This window comes from Piliocolobus tephrosceles, chromosome 21, assembly GCF_002776525.5.
Source record: "Piliocolobus tephrosceles isolate RC106 chromosome 21, ASM277652v3, whole genome shotgun sequence".
Classification (NCBI taxonomy): domain Eukaryota; kingdom Metazoa; phylum Chordata; class Mammalia; order Primates; family Cercopithecidae; genus Piliocolobus; species Piliocolobus tephrosceles.
This window is the reverse complement of record NC_045454.1, coordinates 2778883-2799064: the sequence shown is the minus strand read 5'-3', so window position 1 is coordinate 2799064 and position 20182 is coordinate 2778883. Positions and strand designations below refer to the sequence as shown.

The 20182-nt window shown below is 47.9% G+C and overlaps 1 protein-coding gene, 1 long non-coding RNA gene and 1 pseudogene across 2 annotated transcripts in view; 2 read left to right on the top strand and 1 right to left on the bottom strand.

Annotated features, from left to right (window-relative positions):
• Positions 1–181: 181 nt before the first annotated feature.
• LOC111521143 lies at positions 182–2646 on the top strand (annotated as a pseudogene).
• Positions 2647–6137: 3491 nt separating this feature from the next.
• On the top strand, positions 6138–9126 carry LOC111521157. Its single transcript, XR_002724882.2, has 2 exons — positions 6138–6381; positions 7670–9126. It is a non-coding gene; the product is annotated as an uncharacterized LOC111521157 (long non-coding RNA).
• Positions 9127–15667: 6541 nt separating this feature from the next.
• The window catches only part of EDDM13 (epididymal protein 13), a 32677-nt gene continuing 28162 nt past the window's right edge, over positions 15668–20182 (bottom strand). The window contains exons 4-5 of the mRNA XM_031934877.1: positions 17947–18074; positions 15668–15709 (exon numbers count right to left, since the gene is read on the bottom strand). Coding sequence (XP_031790737.1) covers positions 15668–15709; positions 17947–18074 — 170 coding nt within the window. The remainder of the gene's footprint in view (positions 15710–17946; positions 18075–20182) is intronic.

Genomic DNA, 20182 nt, shown 5'->3' with positions numbered 1-20182 from the left:
GACAATTCTTGTTGGAGGAGGTGCTCTTGCAACTGTTTTAGGCCTTTCTCAGTTTGCTTATCAGAGAAGGAAACAAATGAGCCCGGTCTATGTTGAAGCAGAAGACTGCATTTCAGAACCTGTTAACAGGGAGCCTCCTTGCAGAGGCCTCAGCTACTGACTTTGCAAAAATATATCTGAAGTTGATATCCTTGTTATGGGAGGAGAAGCAACAGGAAGTGGCTGTGTACTAGATGCCATCACCAGAGGATTAAAAACAGCCTTGTAGAAAGAGATGATTTCTCATCAGGGACCAGCAGCAGAAGCACTAAATTGATCCATGGTGGTGTGAGATATGTTCAGAAGGCCATGATGAAGTTGGATATTGAGCAGTATAGGATGGTTACAGAAGCCCTTGATGAGCATGCCAACCTGCCAGAAATTGCTCCCCTTTCATCAGCTCCATTGTCTATCATGCTTCCAGTTTACAAATAGTGGCAGTTACCTTACTACTGGGTAGGAATCAAGCTGTATGACTTGGTTGCAGGAAGTAATTGCCCGAAAAGCAGTATGTCCTCAGCAAATCAAGAGCCCTTGAACATTGCCCAGTGCTCCAGAAGAACAAACTGGTAAGAGGAATTGTCTACTATGATGGGCGACATAACGATGCACGAATGAATCTTGCCATTGAGCTGACTGCTGACAGATATGGGGATGCCACAGTCAATGACAGGGAGGTAGTGAGCTTGCTCAAGAAGATAGACACCAAGACAGGGAAAGTGCATGTGAGTGGTGCATGGTGCAAGGATGTTCTCAAAGGGCAGGAATGTGACATGAGAGCCAAATGTGTTATCAATACCATGGGACATTTCACAGATTCTGTCTGCAAAATGGATGATAAGGACGCTGCAGCTACCTGCCAGGCAAGTGCTGGTGTCCATATTGTGATGCCTGGTTATTACAGCCCAGAGAACATGGGACTTCTTGAACAGTGATGGGCGAGTTATTTTCTTCTTACCCTGGCAAAAGATGACGACTGCTGGCACTACTGATACTCCAACTGATATTACACCATCCACTTCCTTCAGAAGAAGATATTAACTTCATTTTGAATGAAGCGCGTAATTACCTGAGCTGTGATGTTGAACTGAGAAGAGGGGGGACATCCTGGCCGCATGCAGCGGTATCCGTCCCCTTGTTACAGATCCCAAATCTGCAGATACTCAGTCTATGTCCTGAAATCATGTTGTCGATGTCAGTGAGAGAGGCCTTTATTACTACAGCAGGTGGAAAGGGGACAACTTACCGGTCTATGGCAGAAGATACCCTAAATGCTGCTATCAAAACCCATAATTTGAAAGCGGGACCAAGTAGAACAGCTGGGCTTTTCCTTCAAGGGGGTCAAGACTGGAGCCCCACACTCTACATGAGGCTCGTCCAGGATTATGGACTTGAAAGCGAGGGGGCACAGCATCTTGCCACCCCCTATGGTGATAAGGCTTTTGAGGTGGCCACAATGGCAAGTGTGACTAGCAAAAGGTGGCCTATTGTTGGAGTACGTCTTGTGTCAGAATTTCTATATATTGAAGCAGAGGTGAACTATGGGATTAAGGAGGATTCCTGCACCACTGTGGATATGATTTCACATCGTACTCTCCTGGTTTTTTTTTTTTTTTTTTGAGACAGAGTTTCACTCTTGTCACCCAGGCTGGAGTACAATGGCATGATCTCGGCTCACTGCAATCACCGCCTCCCAGGTTCAAGTGATTCTCCTGCCTCAGCCTCCTGAGTACCTGGAGTTACAGGCATGCGTCACCATGCCTGGCTAATTTTGTAGTTTTAGTAGAGATAGGGTTTCTCCATGTTGGTCGGGCTGGTCTCAAACTCCTGACCTCAGGTGATCCTCCTGCTTCGGCCTCACCTGGCCTTTCTAAATGTCCGGGCAGCAGAGGAAGCCCTACCCAGGATTGTGGAACTGATGGGCAGAGAACAGAATTGAGATGATTATAAGAAACAGGAACAACGTGAAACAGCCAGGAAGTTTCTATATTATGAAACAGACTATAAATCTCGATCAGAACAGTTAACAGATGGCTCTGAAATTAGCCTATTGCCTTCAGACACTGAAGGTATACGAAGAGATTTCATAAGTTTGATGCAGACCAGAAAGGCTTTATTACCATTGTTGATGTTCTGCATGTATTAGAGAGTATCAGTGTTCAAATGGATGAAAATACACTCCATGAAATTCTAAATGAAGTCGATTTGAATAAAATTCACAGGTTGAACTCAATGAATTTTTGCAGCTGATGAGTGCTATTCAAAAAGGAAGGGTGTCTGGAAGCCGGCTTGCTATACTAATGAAAGCTGCAGAAGAGAGCCTCGACAGAAGAGTTCTAATTCCAGTGGACCATAGTTACAGAAGGGACCGGGCTTAGGACGCGACTGGCCCAGGCAGATCTGTGTTTGTTAAACACGTCTTGTTTGTGTATATTTTGCTATGAATGAAGTTCCTTTAAGGACAAAGAAAAGCACACTTTTCTTCTTTTGAGCATATCTGCTTTTACTTAAAATCTGCTAAATGCTAAAACACACAGTCCTTCACCAATCCCAGAGACTCGTTTGGAAATGAACTGATTCCAAGCCATTACTGTGAATAAAGCACCCCAGCATTTTGTGTAAGTTCTTTTTTTTTTTTTTTTTAAGACGGAGCCTCAGTCTGTCGCCCAGGTTGGAATGCAGTAGTGCAATCTTGGCTCACTGCAACCTCCGCCTCCTGGATTCAAGCAATTCTCTTGCCTCAGCCTCCAGAATAGTTAGGATTACAGGCGTCTGCCACCACATCCCGCTAATTTTTGCATTTTTAGTAGAGATGGGGTTTCACCATGTTGGCCAGGCTGGTCTCAAACTCCTGACCTCGTGATCCACCCACCTCGGCCTCCCACAGAGCTGGGATTAGTCCTGAGCCACCGCGCCCAGCCATAAATTCTGAATTAAACCTGTAAAGCTTCCTTATCTAAGAAAGGAAGACAAGAAATAGGGGGAATGAACTTCTTCGAAATTCATTCCAAGCACAAAAGAAAATTTTTTCCTTTTGCATGTAAACTTGACATATACAGTTGATTCTGCTGGGGTTGGGGTGGCTATGTAGGGATTGCCTTTTATTATCAAGTGATTTATTTCAAGCGACTTTAAGGGGTTTCAGGTGAAGGAACCCCCATCTGTGCTGGAGAGTTGGATACTCCTTTCAATAGCCACACCATAGTCATAACAATGATGATAATGCTGGATTATTTGTTAAGCCAGGGTTGTCTGCCTCATGTCCATCATGCTGTTTGCAATAGTCTTGCTTTTAATCAATGTATACCGAGTGTAACTTTAGGATTTCTGCTACTAAATGCATGATCCCTCTTCTGCTTCAGTTTCTGGCTTTGCTTTGTCTGTTTCAAAATATGTAGCTTACTCTTTGGTACAACAACAAACTCATTTTCACTTTTCTTAAATATACTGTAAGTGTTATCATTGGTTTTATTTTCTCTTTCTTATGTATCTGTAAAGATTTTTGGCATATAAATGTAATATTAAAGTCAGTGATGGTATAACTTGCAATGTTTGCGTCATGTCCATCTTTTTTAAGGAGTGAAAAAGCCCTACGATGTTTTTAAAGAATAGCAAGTGTAAGCTCAGTACTAGAGTGACTACACACAATGCATGTTTTCGTATGTGGCACTTTTATGTATTGTGTTGGGTTATTCTAGATCGGACTGTAAAATACTATGTTCGAGGCTGGGTTGTCATTTTTATAACTGTCTTGGTGTTTTATGGCCATTATTTATTACTTTTGATATAGAGAATGAGCTCCGTGCATTTATAAAGCAATAAGACAATGTATTTAATGTGCTTTGTTTTTAACTGAATAAGAATCGGAAGCATGAATCAACAAAACTGATTAAAATGGTCAAAAAAAAAAAGCTGGTGAAGTGTTTATGTTTTTTCTTTAAAACACATGCAGAACACACATTCGTGCCCTTGTGTGCACACACACACAACACACACACACACCAGCCAAACGATCTATCTAAATGGAGCTATGGTGGTGAGGGCTCTGGGCAATGGAATCTTACCAAACGTGCAGTGCTCTATTTTGGAGACAGTGACACCCTTTTTGTTTGTTTCAGATATAAAACAACGCAGGTTCTGTCCTGAAGATCATCATCCAAACAAGAAAAGGGAACATGCCTTCCCAAATAGGAGACCTTCCTGGCCTATGATGAAACTTTGGGCCTGGTTCTGGGATGCACAGCCTTGTTCTACTCTGCCCTCTCTGTTCTGATCCTTGTGGAGTTTGTGTGGCACTGAAATACTCCCATAGTCAGGACCAGCAACCTGACTCTGAGCTACCCCCGCGTTGTCTCCCTCACGCCCTGCTTTCTCTCTTCCTTACTCTTCATCAGCCGCCCCAGCCCTACCACCTGGCTCCTCTGACAGACCACCTTTGCAGCTATGTTCACAGTGGCAGTGTCTTCTGCAGGGCCTTCCAGGCTACAAGGCCAGCAAGCAGGATCCGAAAGTGGATGGGTCCCCAAAAAACACATTCTGTTGTCTTCCTTTGCTCCTGTATCCAAGTGACCCTCTGTGGAATCTGGCTGGGGACACAGCCTCCCTTCGTAGACAACGACCCTCAGTCCATGCCTGGCTACATCATTATCCAGTGTAGTGAGGGTGAGGTCTGTGAAGACGCCAGAACTACTGACTGGGATTTTAGCACCGAAATCAACCTCAAAGTTCAATTGCTCCCCCCTTGGTTATGTTACAGATGGTGCAATGCTGGCTCACAGAGCTTACCCCAGGTCCCCAAGCGAAGTCAGTGGCAGTGCCTGGACTGGAAGTTCATCCTCATCCATTTTTACTTGCGGAATCTCAGGGCTCGGTAAAGAACCACGATTGACAGAGGTCACACAGCAACTGGTATGACAGGGACGGGTTTCCGGAATTCCAGTGTCTTAACACCAAGCCCTGTAGTATTTCTCAGAGATCAAAACCACTGCTCTTGTGTGCTCAGAAGACAGTTTAGTGGTCATCAAATCCAATACATCCAACTTGCAGATCAACACACAAAGACCGTGACCGTGGAGGAAGGTGGGGCGGTAACTTGTCCCAATCTCCAAAGAAAAGGCAAGAATGGTGATCATCAAAGCCGCTGGCACTTGAAGGGTCATTGTGTGCCGGCCATTGCTCTGAGGTTCCCTTAATTCTCACAACTCCCTACATTTTAACATCAAATTCTAACATCATCCTCACTTCACCTATGGGGAAACTGAGATACAGAGTGTGTCTCTTGCCTGAGGCCCTTAAATAGTAACAGAGCACAGCAGGGGCACCAGACATTATTTCACAAAAAGGGAAACCGAGGCCCAGAGAGGGTGAAAGGTCACCGGCTCACCCTCTCAAGGACGAGTGGTATAGGGTAGGTGGCCTCAAAGACAGAGGTTGGCTCAGAACCCACGGCCCCTACAAATCAGCTTTCTCCCCTCCCGTGGGCAGCTATGAAGTCACAGGGGAACTGGGAGGGGCCGTTACCATGGAGACTGGAAGCCCTTTCAGAAACAGGGTGGAAACTACGAGTCGCCCTCATCTCCCAGGGCACCACTTTGGAGCCAGCATTTTCGGCCTCGGAAATAAAACCCAGAGCGCCTCGCGCGAGCAGCCCCAACCTCCCCGCAGGCGACATGCGACACCGACCGAGTGACCGAGGCTCGGGAATCCCCGTACTTCACGGACGCAGAACGAAGGCAGAGACGCCACAAATCGCGTGTGCAACTCTACCCCGTCCTTTAAAGAAAGCCGTGTGGCCTCTCCACCAATCGGAATCCTGCTTTTTCCCTGGTCCCGCCTTATTCCCAGACTTCCGGCGTCTCGCCGGCTGCAAAACAACCCTAGAGGGCTCCGCAACTCCCAGAGACTTCTGGGTATTGTAGTCCCAAAGATGCAGAGAGACAGGAGGAGCAGGTTTTAGTAAAAAGCAGCTTAGAATAAAAATGTCTATACCAGTGATGATTCGGCGGGTTGGAAACGCTTGTTAGATGATTTCACCCACTGTTATTTGTGGGGGAAGCAGGAGGGAAGGAGAAGGAAGGCGGCCGCAGAGGCTTCTGGGAATTCTAGTTCAGCCTCACTAACCAAGGGCTGGGAGCTGCGACCTTCGCCCCGGATCCGGAAGTGGTCGCCGAGGCCTCCTAGCAGCCAATGTGAATGCGACAAGTCCCCGACAGGCGCCCTGCTCTCTCCGGCCCAGCTCGCCAGGTCCTACCACGATGCCTGTCTCGTTTGCGGCTTTGGGACCGGTTGTAGGGGGCTTGACCGTCACTAGTAGACGTTTCTGATTGTGTCGCGGTCACCATGGTAACGACTTTAGCTTCCCTTCCGCCCTTGCGGTGACGTCACTGGCGGAGGCCGGACTGGGGTGGGGTGGAGAGCGGGAGTGCGCATGCGCGTGGGGCGAGGCTGCGGGAGGAGGGAGAGATTCGTGGGAGGACCGTACCCGGGGATGGGACTGGAGGAGTTTCCGTGACCTTGCGGGCTGTTTGTGCTGAGGGGCAGCTTTATTCAAATAATAATGTGCGTGCAGGCGCCCTGCATGATTCCTGGCCGCGTGCTTTCTAGTAAGTGCGCAGAGACTTTTCGCAAGAATTGATTCACTCTTTTTTTCCTTCCCTCCCGATTTTTGATTGGAAACCCAGACTTCCTTTCACGCCTGTCGCCAGGTTAACTAGGTCACTGTTTGCTCTCAGTAGCAACCCTGCCTCCCGCAGTTCGCTTGGTCCTTGATTACAGGTTCGTGCTGTGTATTCATTCATTCAGTGAGAGCCGAATAAGTACTAGTGGCCAAGGAGACAGCAGTGAGCTCAACAGCTGAATGGCCTCAGACCTTACCGAGTTTCTCAATACCAGGGTTATTGACATTGGGGGCAGACATTGCTTTGTTCTCGGGGACTGCCCTGTGCGTTGTAGGATGTTGAGGATCTTCCCTCACCTCACCCACGGGATGCCAGGAAAAATCCTCTCCGGCCCCCAACTCCTGGTTGTGACAACCAAAAATGTCTCCAGACATTGCCAAATGTCCCCTGGGGGCTGAAGTCAGCCTACTGAGAACTGGCGCCCTAAAAGTTTTCCAACACTCTTCTATGCCTTCCTATAACTTGGTCACCCAGGAAACTCTCACCAGGTGATTGAACTCTTATGTGAATGGACATGATCTGACACATTAACTTCATTTTACATAAAATTTAAGAGCACTCCCCTCATCAAAGGGATGGGATGATTAAATGTACAAAGGCCATTAATGGTATCCAGGAGAAGTTACAAAAAACTAACATCAAGCACCTGGGCATATAGTCATCTGGTTAGCATATGAAACCTAATGATAAATGAATTTATACAGCTAGTTTAAAAATTAGTTACTGCTGGGTTCCACCAAAATAAAATATATCATTTTTGCCAAACTTGTCTATGGAGGGATTGGCATTCTCTTCTGATGTGGTTTGCCTGTGTCCCCACCCAAATCTCATCTTGAGTTCCCACATGTGGGAGGGACCCCGTGGGAGGTAATTGAATCGTGGGGGCAGGTCTTTCCCGTGCTGTTCTTGTGATAGTGAATAAGTCTCACGAGATCTGATGGTTTTTTATAAAGGGGAGGTTCCCTGCTCAAGCTCTCTTCTCTTGTCTGCCGCCATGTGAGACGTGCCTTTGACCTTCTGCCATGATTGTGAGGCCTCCCCAGCCACGTGAAACTGTAAGTCCATCAAATCTTTCTTTTGTAAATTGCCCAGTCTTGGATATGTCTTTATCAGCAGCGTGAAAACAGACTAATACATCTTCCATCTGTCTGTCATCAACTTACTGGGTGGTTTCCGTGGCTTTTAGCAGTTTCTTTATGACATTTTAAAGGATCAGCCCTGTTTGCACATGAATTGCTGTAAGAAAAGACGAGCGCTTCCTAGGAGCTGTTATGCAAACACAGCCATATCAACTCAGTCAGAATGTCTGGAGATGGGAGCCCAGACCTCTGCACTTACAAATAAGCGATCATAATCACGGCAGCAGCAGTAACAGTACCTGGCGCTAACAAGCATGGTGTGCTGACAATGCCTGAACTATGGTTGCAGGGTTTCTGTGGAAACACCATCTTTAATTCTCACGATGACTGTATGAAATAGATACAGTCTACATCCCCATTTAACAGAGGAAGACATGGGGACACACACACGTAAGATAAGTGCAGCTGAAGAGTAGAGTATTTTTTGTTTTACATTTTTAATTCTGGGATAATTTTATATTTACAGAAAAGTTGCAATGATATAGTCCAGAGCCTTCTCACGTCCCCCTTCCCCACTTCCCCTGCTGTTGACATCTTACATAAGCCTCGTAGATGTGTCATAACTGTAACATTGCTACAGTACTCTTAACACCAGACTTTATTCACATTTCCCCAGTTTTTTCTCTAACGTCCTTTTCCTGTTCTGGGGTCACATGTGGGACACCACATGACATTTAGTTGCCATGTCTTCCTGCCCTCCTCTGATCTGCAGCGGTGCCTCTGACTCTCCTTGTTTTTGATGACCTTGACAGTTGTGAGGTGTATGGACCGGGTGTTCTGTAAAATGTCCCTCCATTTGGAATTGTCTGATGCTTGCTTATGATTAGACTTGGATTATGGGCAGGAACTGACTTTTAAATTTTTTTTAAATTTTAATGAAAAATTTTACATTGATACTTGGTTCGGTTATCAGACAACCTTTAACCCTGTTTGGAACAACTTGGATATGTGGATCTGCTTTTTAACTATAAATGTTAGAAAATATAATTGCAGATCAATTTTAGCATTCAAATTGAGATGCACCATATGTGAAAAATACACAATGGATTTCAAAGACTTCATACAAAATGAAGGAGATAACTGATCTCATTAATAATTGTTTGTGTTGATTACATGTTGAAATGTATCTTGGATATATTGAATTAAATCATACATATTATTCAAATGGATTTTACCGGGTTCTGGGCTCATAGGAAGTGTGAAATAAGTGTGGCTGACGGATTTTTATTGGCTAACACTGCCCTAGATAATAACAATACATTAATTGAGAACTATGTGACAGGCAGTGTGTTTTAGAAATACTGTCTCATTTAGAACATGTGAACACAGAGAGGGGAACAACACGCACTGGGGCCTGTCTGGGTGTGGGGTTGCGGGGAGGGAGAGCACTGGGAAAAATAGCTAAGGCCTGCTGGGCTGAATACCTAGGTGATGGATTGATAGGGGCAGCAAACCACCACGGCACACATTTACCTGTGTAACAAAGCGGCACAGCCTGCACATGTACCCTGGAACTTAAAAACTAAAAAAAATATATATTATCTCATTTAAAGTTTACCTCTATGAGGCAAGCTCAGTAGACTGTTTCTTAAACTCCACTTTAAAATGATCCCTGGGGTAAAAGAAGTTTCCATCCGTCTATGAAATACACCAACTGATGCTTCAGGCTCACTGAATGCCCCTGGCTAGTGCAGTGCTTTCTAACATGCCTTCGGTTCTTCTCTATCGGTTCAGTTATGTGACTACCAAGAGCTAGTTGAGTTGCATTTATTCTAAACCTTTTCATTCTAATGGGTTTTATTTCAATGATGGAACGCAATTACATTTAACATAAATGAGGAAAATACTAGTGCGTCGGCAAAGAATTGTTTCCACCAAAACAATAATTCAGTGGGAAAGATGTGATAAAGGCCGATTGTTAATAAGAGCAACAACAAAAAATATGTCAAATTGGAATGGGCAAGATGGCTATAGGGATGATCTTTTTCTTTTTTTTTTAATGCAGCGAGGATTTTGCTTAAATAGCTTGGCAAGCGTGCCTGTGTCTCCACTGCCCTTTTAAGGTACAAAGTGGAAATTGTAGGTCCATAGACCTATAGAACAACGCCACCACCACCCCCTGGTCTTATATCCAAAGATTGGCAAATAAGTGTACAATTTTAAATTTTAAAACAAAATGGTAAAAGTATTTTTAATTTCCTATTGGAACCAACTTATTTGATGAACCAACCAATGATGGTTCTGATCATGATGGTAAGAAAACTTCTACCCTACTGTTACTATCCCCATTTGACGATAAAATAAGGTATTAAAAGACAATGCCCTCCCCAAGGCTGCGTATTCATTAAGGGTGGAGCTGGGATTCGAACTCAAGAAACCTTTCTCCAGAGCCCAAGCTCTCAACCAGGACATGGAACCGCCTCCAGAGTAGGCAGGAAGCGTGCAGGCTGGAGAGCTGGACACGGCCTCCTCCTAGAACAGCCACATCCTCACACCTGTATTTCCTCGGGACAGAGCGGGGAGCCCCAAATCTTTACACAAAAGAATACGGACTTTGGAATGAGTCAAACTGGGTCAAATCTCAGCTCTGTAGCTTAGTGTGATGTTGGGAGAGCCATCAGTCTCTCTGAGCTGTAGTTTCTTCACCTGTAAAGTGCACAGTTAACTGATAGGGTTTATGACTCTTGGTAAACCACCAGCATACCTGTTAGTTCTCAGTGTGGGGGAATGGAATAACCCAAACTTTTCAGCCATTTCAACAAGTATACATTTTATTATGGAAGTAGTGGAGACAGTCCGAGAACGATCTGGAGGAGAGATTTTAGGGGAAACCCCTGCAGATGCCCTCTCAGCCGCTCTGGGTGCATCCTCCCAAGGCATGGCCCCCACAGACACCTTCTGGCCATGCCTCTGGGCACCCAGGTGCCATTCCTTAAAGGACCCAGTTCATTACCCTCCACATAGGCAGTCCAGGGGACAGAGAGCTTTCTTCAGAGGTGGGAATGCCTGGGAGATGGAGGCCTTGTGAAGGCTGAGCTGAGATGGAGCAGGCTCACTAGAAAGAACAGCAGGGATCATCCCTAAGAAAGGAGAGAGAAATGTATTTGTGCATTGATTTTCGTCCTCATGCATTCTCATACTCCTTGCCTGGTGCCCTGTCCATCCACCCCACAGGCCTCTTGGTGACCTGCCTCAAGCCCACCTCCTCCCTCCAGCTTAGCCCATTCTCTGCACTCACTAGGTTCCACTAACTTTGTCCCTATGCCCACCAGGCTGTTCCAGCAGCTGGAACATGCTTCCCTCAGATCTCATGGACCCTAGCTCGGCCCCGTCACCAGGGCAAGTGTCTCCTCAGAGCAGGGCTCTTGAGAAACCAGCCAGCGGGAAGCAGCCGCCCCCTCCAGTTCCTCACTGTTCCCCAGCGCCAGGCCTGAGCTTGTGTCGCACCCCTACCTCGCCACTAGAGGGCGCGTCCCACAGGAGCAGGGGCCGCCTAGGCCTGGCTGCCCTGCACCCCCAGCCTGGCGCACTGGAGTCAGGCAGGGTTGCAGGAAGAGAACCTTAAGGTTTGCTTCCGGGCACTGGAGTTCCAGGGATGGATCGGGGTACTTCTTACTCCCAGAGGGGCTCACAGTCTCTGTGAGCAGGGGCCCTCAAACTCTGTTCGGCAGGGCCAACTGCAGCCTGCATCCCTTTTCACAGTTTCTTTTTGTAATTGAGGTAACATGCAACCATAACGCATAACATAAAATTCACCATTTTAACCATTTTGAAAGTGCACAATTTAGGGGCTTTCGGTACATTCACAATATTGTGCAATTGTCACTTCTAAGAGTGGAACATTTTCATCAACCCAAAAAAGAAATGCATTAAGCAGCCGTTCCCCTTATTCCTTTTTCCCCTCAGCCTCTGGCAACTAGTAATTGGCCTTCTGTCTCTTTGAATTTGCCAAATCTGTCTGTTTCATATACATGGCATCATCTACTGTGTAGTCTAGTGTGTCTGCTTCTTTCACTCAGCACCGTGTTTTCAAGGTTCAGCCATGTTGCATGTGCCAGGATCTCACTCCTCTTTTAGGGCTGAATAATCATCCAGTTTATGAATGCACCATGTTTTGTTTATCCATTCATCGGTCATTGGGCACAGCCACAGCCATTGGTGTATTCTCTGTGATTGCTTTGAGCTCCAACAGCAGAGCAGAGTAGTTGCAACAGACCATCTGGCCTGAAAAGCCAACACTTCACTATCTGGCCCTTCCCAGAGAAAGTTTGCCAACCTCTTGCCTAATGGGTTGAAAGCACACATTTATATGAAAATAACTAAGTGGTTTGACCAGTGCTTTCATGTGTGGTTGAGGAGAGCCTGAGAAACCATTCAACACCATTCTTTTCCTTCAGCAGTCCTCCCCAGTGGAATCTGAAAGATTGCTCTTGGTTCCTGAACCAAAGCATTGCTTAGGTGAATCTTGAGGACTGAGGAGGACTTTTCTAGGTCGACAAAGATCAAGGAATCAGTGTGTGCAATGGCATAATGGAGCAGGAAAAAAATGTGATGTTTTCAGGGGAATCAGATATGGATTAATATGAGGTGGGCGCGGTGGCTCACGCCTGTCATCCCAGCACTTTGGGAGGCCGAGGTGGGCGGACCGCCTGAGGTCAGGAGTTCGAGACCAGCCTGGCTAACATGGTGAAACCCCATCTCTACTAAAAATACAAAAATTAGCCAGGCGTGGTGGTGCATGCCTGTAATCCTAGCTACTAGGGAGATTGAGGCAGGAGAATCGTTTGAACCCGGGAGGCAGAGGCTGCAGTGAGCTGAGATTGGGCCACTGTGCTCCAGCCTGGGTGACAGAGTGAGCCTCTAACTCAAAAAAAAAAAAAAAAAAAAAAAGACATGGTTTAATATGGACAGGGGATGGAATGTGGGTGGGGGGATAAAGAGAAGTGGAGAAAAGTTTAGAGAAGCAGGAGAAGCTTGGAGCTTGAGAACCCTCGGGTACCGTGCCAGGGAGCTGAACTTGATCAGTGGGGCAGAGGCTTCCTGCCAGGTTCCCTGAAAACTTGGGATCTTTTAGGAATTCTACAAAGGTTTGCTTTTTCATTTCAAAAATGAAACTATTTTTTAAAATGGGTGCGTACCCAAAATAGAGCACATGGACTGAAGTTTTTATTCGCTGGAGAGCCACACCGACCTGTTGCGTGTTTTACATGCAGACCTTGGAAAGATTTTTTTATTACCTGAAGGGCATGTAGAGTTCACAAGGCCAACTGTTAGACAACTGTTACTATTTGCAGTGACTTATCTCTGTGCGTTCAGATTTTTCTCCATATGAACAATTAAAAGGAAACACTGCAAGATACGGGGTAATAAAGAGTAACGTAAGACAGCAAAGGCCTTCTGTACCCTGTGCTTGCAAATCTCATCACCTCACTTCATAGTAAGTAAATGTCACACAGTTAACCTTAGGAAAAGTACTTGTAATGAAAAGCAACTTAGAATTTTTTATATATTGGGATTCCATGTAAGATTTCAGTAGGAAAGTGTTTTGGGTTTTCTTTCTTTTAAAGTTTGAAAGACACTCGTCATAGTTGATGAGTTTTCACTGGTGGATTTAAGCGGGAGTGCAGCAGGGGGTGCGGGTTTATCACATGATCGAGTTGACTTTTTTTTTTTTGAGACGGAGTCTTGCTCTGTCGCCCAGGCAGGAGCGCAGTGGCCGGATCTCAGCTCACTGCAAACTCCACCTGCCCGGTTTACGCCATTCTCCTGCCTCAGCCTCCCGAGTAACTGGGACTGGTGGCGCCCGCCACCTCGCCCAGCTAGTTTTTTGTATTTTTTTTTAGTAGAGATGGGGTTTCACCGTGTTAGCCAGGATGGTCTCAATCTCCTGATCTCGTGATCTGCCTGTCTCAGCCTCCCAAAGTGCTGGGATTACAGGCTTGAGCCACCGCGCCCGGCCCAAGTTGACATTTTTTAATGTAAAAGGCACTGGGGATGCCAGGGAGAGGATGAAAGGCAGGTGATGCGGGAGAGGCCGGGGGGACCCTCTTTGTTGCTATCGAGGGAAGAGAAATCTCCCGTCTGTTTTTAGTACTTTCTATCTCTACCCTGGACCCTAGCCTTGACCAGGCTACCTTCATCTCTTGGAAACTGAGTAGCCTCTTAACTGGCCTCTGCACTTGATGTCACTGGGACGTGTCTCTTTCCCACTGACAGCCTTTCCGTGGCTTCCCATGGCTCTTAGGGTTGAGTCTAAAATGCTTGCTCTAATCTTCCAGGTCTGAGGTGGTCTGCTGAGCACGTCACCCACACTCCTCCCACAGTGCCTTCCCACTCCCTCCCCCTTCTCCTGCCCCCGTTATTCTTTCTGACTCCAGGCACATCTTGGCCACTTTCCACCCCAGGACCTTTGTACAAGCCAGGTCCTTCACCTAGAGCCTCTTTCACGAGTTCTCTGTGTATCTGACAACCCCTTGTTCTACAGGCCTTTGATTCAATGTCACTTTCCCAAAGAGGCTTTCGTTCATCACCCAACTATCCAGGCCAAGGTTCTTCAGTTCTCTTTTTCATCATATCCTGAGCTCTTCCTCTGTAGCTGTAAGTATCACCTGTAATCATCTAATTGTTTTCTTGTGAGCCCAGGAATCTTGTCTGCCCTGTTCACCACTGCATCCAGGATGCATCAGTGAGTCACTGTAAACACAGAATTGTCATATGACCCAGCAATTCCACTCCTAGGCATGTACCCCAAAAGATTTTAAAACAGATATTCTAACAAAATTTGTTTTCTTTTTTTTTTTTTTTGAGACGGAGTCTCGCTCTGCCGCCCAGGCTGGAGTGCAGTGGCCGGATCTCAGCTCACTGCAAGCTCCGCCTCCCGGGTTCCTGCCATTCTCCTGCCTCAGCCTCCTGAGTAGCTGGGACTACAGGCGCCCGCCACCTCGCCCGGCTAGTTTTTTGTATTTTTTAGTAGAGACGGGGTTTCACTGTGTTCGCCAGGATGGTCTCGATCTCCTGACCTCGTGATCCGCCCGTCTCGGCCTCCCAAAGTGCTGGGATTACAGGCTTGAGTCACCACGCCCGGCCACAAAACTTGTTTATAAAAATTCATAGCACCGCGACTCACAACAATCAAAAGGTGGGAGCAACCCAGTGCACTTTACCTGATGATGGATAAACAGAGCATGCTATATCCATGCAGTGGAGTATTACCCAGCAGAAACGAATACAGTCCTGATACAAGGTATACCATGATGAACCTTGGAAATATTACACCAAATGAATAAAGCCGGACGCAAAGGGCCACGTAGTGTATGATTCCATGTGTGTGAGATGACCAGAATAGGGGAGTTCTCAGAGACAGAGTAGCCTACTGGTTGCCAGGAGCTGGGGGAAGAGACGGTGTCGTTGGTACAGAGTTCCCTTTGAGGATGATGAGAAGATTCTGGAAACGGATTAGTGGTGATGGCCGCACAATATTGTGAGTGCCCTGAAAGTCACTAACGGTTAATTTTATGTTGTGTGTGTTGGGCCACAAGTCCTAAGACCTGTGGAAAAAATGATAGAGCGAATGTGTAAAGGAGTTCGTCCAGCCCGGCACGTCCCTGTCATTTACAATGTGTTTCCTTGCCCGTGTCAGGCGGTAGCTTGCAATTAAGGGTGATGAACTTGGGACTTCTCATGCATTTCTGGGTGTCTATGATTGCAGCTTCCAAATCCGCCTGTGTTCCTTACCTCAAATGCCAGGCAGCTGGGATGAAGCTCCCCCAGCCCCACCCCAGCGGTGGGAAAAGCCCGCTTCCCTACCGTAGCCTACCTGATGTCCAGTTCCGAGTTACAGTAGTGGCAGTAACACTTGGGAGGAACAAGTGGACCGGGAACAGAGAAAGAAACAGCTGGGGTGAGGCGAGTGAATTCCTTCCTTGCCTCCCTTTCTCCCCATCCCCCTCTCCCTTCTTTCCTGTCCTCCCCGTCTGCTCTTCCCCTCGCGTTGTGACATCCTGTGGTCTTGCTTCACTATTCAGCCCACCTCTCACCACTCCCACCTTCTTGCCCATCTTCCAGCCAGTCCTCCTCATCCCCATAAGCAGCACAGCCCCCTAAGCTGGGGTTTCTCAGCCTCAGGTTCCTGATGTCTTGACCTGGGTTATTTCTGTCGTGGTGCGCCGTCCTGGGCCCTGCGGCATGTTGAGTGGCCATCCTGGCCTCTGCCCACTAGATGCCAGTCGAGCTCCCTCCTCCAGCTGTCACAACCAATCCTGTGGTCCAGACACTGCTGAGTGTCCCCTGGGTGGCACCGTCACCCCCGTTTCAGAACCACGAGCATAACTCAAGTCTCTGTCTCAGGCTCATCTCCCTGTTCTCTCCATTTTCCGTATTCCTCACACCCAGCGCATAAGCAATTCCTGTAGAACTGCAGCACGGTTCTCCTCTCCACCAGCACCGCCACGTCTCCTGCCCTGGCTGGTCCGGACTCCTCTCCGTCTGTCTGCTCCCACTCTCACCCTGATTCCGATCCACTCTCCACAGGCAGCACCGAGAAGGATCCTTTCGTAACTCAGAAGGGATCTCGCTGATGGCTGTCCACCAGCTTAGAACACAACCTTCCTTCTCGTCTGGTCTATGAGAACCTTACGTGACCTGGACCCCCCTGCTCCTCTCAGGTCACATAGATGTTCCTTTGGTTCCTTGAAGGCACTCAGTGTGTCCCTGCCTGGGGGTCTGCTGGGCCTGCTTTGCTCGCAGTGGTTACCCCCAAGCTCCTCTGAAGGCAGGATCCTTCCACTGTCTCATCTCTATGTCCAGACGTCGCCTGCCTGGGGAAGGCTGCCTGTGGCCCTGCTCACTCTGTGATATCACCCTGATTTAGTTTATGTTTTTTGGAGCTGGTTGCTTGTTTCTCTGCAGTCCTCCTGCCGTCCCAATCATGGGAGCCTCAGGGACTCAAGGACCTTATGGGTTCTGTTCTCCTCTGAGTCCCCAGCATCTAGGATGGGTCTTCTACACACATGAATATTTGAAGACTGACTGAATCAATGAATGAAGGATGACTTATCCTTCTTTTTTTTTCCTATTTAATTTTTTGAGTCAGAGTCTCACTCTGTCACCCAGGCTGGTGCAATCTCGGCCTCCTGGGTTCAAGTGATTCTCTTGCCTCAGCCTCCCGAGTAGCTGGGACTACAGGCGCGCACCACCACGCCCGGCTACTTTTTGTATTTTTAGCAGAGATGGGGTTCACCATGTTGACCAGGCTGGTCTTGAACTCCTGGCCTCAAGTGATCTAGCTGCCTCGGCCTCCCAACGTGCTGCGATTACAGGTGTGAGCCGCCATGCCCCGCCTGGCGTGTAGTTTCTTGTACCCTGCCTTATGTTCACCTCTCTGAGTCCGGCACATGGTGTTCTCTCTGGAATGCTTCCCCTGCTTCCCCTCCTCAATTGGCTAATTCCGTCCTGTCCGTAACCCACAGTGGAGGTGTTACCTCCTGCAGAAAGCCTTCCACGAGCCCACGCTTCCCCTAGGCTAAGGTCAGCGCCGCTGCCTCCTGCACTAGCACCTGCTCGTGAAGTGCTACCACTTGGCGATTTGGTTCTCTCTGTGGATGCCTGCCTCCCTTACAAAATTAGGACCTTCTTGAAGGTAGCTCAACCATCAGAGTCCCCAGCAACCAGCAACAAGCTTGTCCTCATGAACGTCCCTTAGAAAAAGCGAGAGACGGCAACAGAGAGAGAGGCAGAATGAGACAGTATTTCAGTGGAGCCGCTGGGGCTGTGTTCGTGCAGAAGGGGGTAGCGTGTATCCCAGTCTAGAGGTGGGAGGGAGGGAAGAAAAAGAGAAGGAGGGAGAGAGAATGAGGGAGGGAGAAAGGAAAGAAGGGAGGAAGAAAGAAGAGGGAAGAAGGAGAGGAAGGAAGAATGAAATGAGAGATGGAGGGAGGGAGGAAGAATGGGAAGGAGAGACTTTTACAGAAGGGGTCTCCCACCACTGCCTGCTTGGCACCTCTGAGGCTCCCTCCTTCGCTTCCCCTGTGCCCCCACTTCCCTCTTTCCTTCCCCTCCTCACCCTCCTCCCCTCCATGCCGCCTTCTTCTTACCCAGTCCCCTTTGTTGTAGGATACGAAGAGGTAGGTTATCACCATGTAGGCGCATTTCAGGAAGTTCCACGTGTTTTTCCGCTTGGGCAGTGGTTTCCTGGATGGGGTGGTGCCTGAGAAGGGTTTAACTGGAGAGAACCGTGGAGATGATTGAGGCTGATGGCCTTCCCTTCCTGCCCCAGAGCTTCCTGCCACCGCTGTCTCTCCGTTCTGATTCTCTGCCTACCTCCTGAATGGACACTTTGGTCCACACCCACCGTCACTGCCAGCTTCCCGCTTCTTGGTTACCACCATATCCCAGGCGGTCAGGAGTGCCTTTTGGCTGTCGCACCTCACATCCAAGACGTCACCAAATCTGACCCTGTCTTGCCCAGATTTCTCACCCAACTGTCAGGGGTTTGAACCAGAGTGACTCCATCTTGAATAGGGGCTGGGTAAAATGAGGCTGAGCCCTACTGGGCTGCATTCCCAGGAGGTTAAGACACTCTCAGTCACAGGATGACAATAGGAGGTTGGCACAAGATACAGGTCACAGAGACCCTGCTGGTAAAAACAGGTTGCGGTCAAGAAGCTGCCAAAACCCATCGAAACCAAGATGGTGATTCGAGTGACCTCTGGGGGTGCTCACTGCTCATTATGTACTAATTATAACGCATTAGCAGGCCGAGAAACTTGTCCACCAGCACCGTGACAGTTTACAGATGTCATGGCAACATCAGGAAGTTCCCCTCCATGGCCTAAAAAAGGGAGGCACCCTCCGCTCCAGGAAGTCTCCACTCCTTCCCTGGAAAACTCATAAATAATCCACTCCTTGTTTATCATATAGTCAGGAAATAACTGTAAGTAGACTCGGTCCGGCAGCCCTTGCTGCTGCTCTGCCTATGCAGTAGCCGTTCTTTTATTCCTTGACTTTCTTAATAGACTTGCTTTCACTTTATGGACTTGCCTCAAATTCTTCCTTGCACGAGGTTCGAGAACCTCCTCTCTGGGCGTCTTGATCGGGACCCCTTTCCAGTGACAAAACCACCACCTGTCCCCCATCCCCAGGCTTCTGCCTCTACCCCCGACGCCATCCGTTCTCTTTCCCATCCGTCTCCCACACGAGTGCCAGCAGGATCTTTCTAGCACCAGATCTGACCGCGTCGCTTTCTCATTTCAAACCTCATGTGGTGCACGAGTGTTTCTTTCGCCTGTGTAACATTTTTCCCTTGTATTTTTATTTTAAAAGTATTACATTCAGAAAATCTCAAGTTTTTTTTTTTTTTTTTTAACAGGTAAACCTGTCTGTCTAAACAGGTTTCCAATCAAAAAATAATTACCAGTGTACAGGCAAATACAAATCAAAAGAAAAAAATTAATTCTTCCTGTTGAAAATTCAGGAAGCGGGCCGGGCGCGGTGGCTCAAGCCTGTAATCCCAGCACTTTGGGAGGCCGAGACGGGTGGATCACGAGGTCAGGAGATCAAGACCATCCTGGCTATCACAGTGAAACCCCGTCTCTACTAAAAATACAAAAAACTAGCCGGGCGAGGTGGCGGGCGCCTGTAGTCCCAGCTACTTGGGAGGCTGAGGCAGGAGAATGGCGTAAACCCGGGAGGCGGAGCTTGCAGTGAGCTGAGATCCGGCCACTGCACTCCAGCCTGGGCTACAGAGCGAGGCTCCGTCTCAAAAAAAAAAAAAAAGAAAAGAAAATTCAGGAAGCGATTCCTCCTTGTCCCCTTTGCTTAGAGCATTTACTTTAGAAAACTTTCGCCATCGCAAGTCTCTCTCTCTTCAGCGTTTACGCTCAACTTTTTCAAAGCTAAGGAAGCCTGTGGCCGGCATTATGGCCCAGGAAGGTGTTTTTAAGGACCTGGAAACCATCCCTTGGAAATGTAAACATCAAGGAAGACAGCACCCAGTTCTCCCCAGCTTCTCGTTAGGAGGGGATGGAGCCTAACTTTGGTGGGCACCTCCCTCCAAGTAGCAAATCGACCTCCTGCGATAAAGATTTTAGAAGTTTAGCTGGGCGCGGTGGCTCACGCCTGTAATCCCAGCACTTTGGGAGGCCGAGACGGGTGGATCACGAGGTCAGGAGATCGAGACCATCCTGGCTAACACGGTGAAACCCTGTCTCTACTAAAAATACAAAAACTAGCCGGGCAAGGTGGCGGGCGCCTGTAGTCCCAGCTACTCGGGAGGCTGAGGCAGGAGAATGGCGTAAACCCAGGAGGCGGAGCTTGCAGTGAGCTGAGATC